General features: G+C 23.8%; 1 protein-coding gene across 1 annotated transcript in view; it reads right to left on the reverse strand.

The window, feature by feature from the left end:
• The window catches only part of LOC111613852, an 882-nt gene extending 407 nt beyond the window's left edge, over positions 1–475 (reverse strand). Inside the window, exons 1-2 of the mRNA XM_023355203.1 lie at positions 374–475; positions 153–261 (exon numbers count right to left, since the gene is read on the reverse strand). Coding sequence (XP_023210971.1) covers positions 153–261; positions 374–418 — 154 coding nt within the window. The 5' untranslated portion in view covers positions 419–475. The remainder of the gene's footprint in view (positions 1–152; positions 262–373) is intronic.
• Between the last annotated feature and the right edge of the window lie 1,881 nt (positions 476–2,356).

A 2,356-nucleotide genomic window follows, 5' to 3' on the forward strand; every position in this document is an offset into this window, starting at 1 on the left:
ACATAATTAATATATAAAAATCTTTAAATTATTAAAATTATAAATTTCATCTTCTAAAATTATTTAGAAGATGAAATTTATTGTTTTGTAGAAATATTATATTTATAGCTAATTATTATTAAAAGTATAAATTATTATTTTATGATATAAACCTTCTTCTGTCAATTTGTGACAATATCCTCTATGTATGATAGTACCGGAGAGGAGAACACAACATTCGCCCTTCTCGCAATCGACATCTGTCTCGCAAAACTTTCCTTCCTATTTGATAAAAAAGTATTCAGGTTTCAGATTCAACCTAAATATTTCAGGTTTTAAAGTTATTATGAAATACTATAATAAGAAAAAAGAGCCTGTATGTACATAAACTTACCCCCAAACTAAATAAAATAAAAAAAGCTAACAGAAAGTACATCATTTTGTCACTCGTATTATATTCAAACTTCCGATGATGCTTCTTTGTCTTTGCTTACTCCTTTTTAAAAGAAAGAGCACAAATATTTTCAAATGATAAGATTACGGTAACCAATTACGACTAGACTTGATAAAAAGTGAATTTTTAAATATTCATCACTAAACTTTTTGCTTTTTCTTAGCTTTTAAATCATAATTTCATTTAAGACAATATTTGTAAATTCAATAGGCTATATCTAATAAAGATTATTTATTTTGTAAAAATTGTTATTATTTGCATTTAATTATTTTATTTCTTTTTATACAACAGATATTATTTTGAGATAATTGATCTTAAAAGAATTTTTTCTAAAACTTAATGAAAACTTTTTTTCATTCTCCTAGAATACTCTTGAGATATTTTCTTAAGTGCAATAAGAACATTTTTCTCGAATATATTTACATAAGAAGTTTTAAATAATAAAATTTTATTTAATGCTCAACTAATAAAAACAGGAAACTCATAATTACCTTTTATTAAAGCTTTTGTTTAGAGAATAAGAGAAGACTTGACACAACAATCAACTATACTGAATCACTGTTTACTTGGTCTAGTTATTCTGTATTGTGCATATACAAAATGAAGTATTAATTAAATTGAGAGATCTATATATCTAGTAGAGCTTATCTGTATATGGATAGCCTCTAGGTTAGGATTAGTAATTTTTACATTAATTTCCATGTATAAATTAATATTAAAATTGCATCGCATTCTATTACTCTTTATTGCTGTTCTGAGGAATAATTCATACATAATTCAAAAATATTCAGTAAGGGACCCTGATCTGTTCGTCTACACTTCTGCTATTGACATAATTCAATATAATAAATATATGAAAGGAATTGCTCATTTGTATAACATAATAATTTTCTCAAACAATACGCAATTCTTTTATAATAATTTTAAAGCCGGTAAGGCTTTTGCTCGACTATTCCGGCACTCAAACAGGAAATTAATAAGTCAGAATATAAAATAATAATAATAATAAGAGTTTAATAGGAAATGAGTTTTTTAATTATGGAAAATTTCTCTATTTTTCAAAAAGAATAATTTAGTTTGAAACATTATAAGCGGCGTTATCTGTTATGAAACTTTATTTTAAAATATTTTTATATTATTATTATAAAAAGAAAAATGTTTAGCTTTGAGGATAGTGACAAATTTTTATAAAAATTTGACTTATAACTTCTTTCTTTTAATGTTCAATATCGGAAACAATAATACAATTTTAATGGAGATAAGATTATACTTCTGATTTATGAACTTGTATAGGATGTTGATTCAGGTGCTAAGTTTCTCATAGACTAATCGTAAAATATTTGTATTCTAAGATGCAAAAATTAACTGATATCTCTAAATTTTATCTCTTATACACTTGTTTTTCTAAAAACACATAAAATTTCTTACTGTTTTATGAAATTTTTGTATATAAAATTTTTAACTTTTAACAGTTTAATCGACATCATTAAATGAGAAGAAATTTTTTAAAATGTTATAAAAGTATAATTTAAATAAATATTTTATATTACTTGACCGGTTATAAAACCTATTATGCAAGTCAGAAACAGAAACATTCGATTTATTCACCTATTTTTTTTACATCAATTGCCCGTAAACAGCACACGCAGCAAGTATAGTTTTCAACTAACACAACACATCTATACTCGGAGACAACTTTCAGTTTATGCATTACACGTGTTCACAAACAAATCCGGTTCATCATATAATCTTGGTTTATCCTATAGATTATTTTAAGGTAAAAATTAAAAATATAGATATAAGTAAAATTTATTACTAAACAAAATAATATGCACGTATTTATTACAAAGAATTCTTTACGATAATATATTTTTAAATATATTAATAAAGTATAGGCCTATTGTTTTCAGAAGACATATAAAA

The sequence above is a fragment of the Centruroides sculpturatus genome, unplaced genomic scaffold (assembly GCF_000671375.1).
Source record: "Centruroides sculpturatus isolate CEXI.00-Female unplaced genomic scaffold, Cexi_2.0 scaffold1912, whole genome shotgun sequence".
NCBI lineage: Eukaryota > Metazoa > Arthropoda > Arachnida > Scorpiones > Buthidae > Centruroides > Centruroides sculpturatus.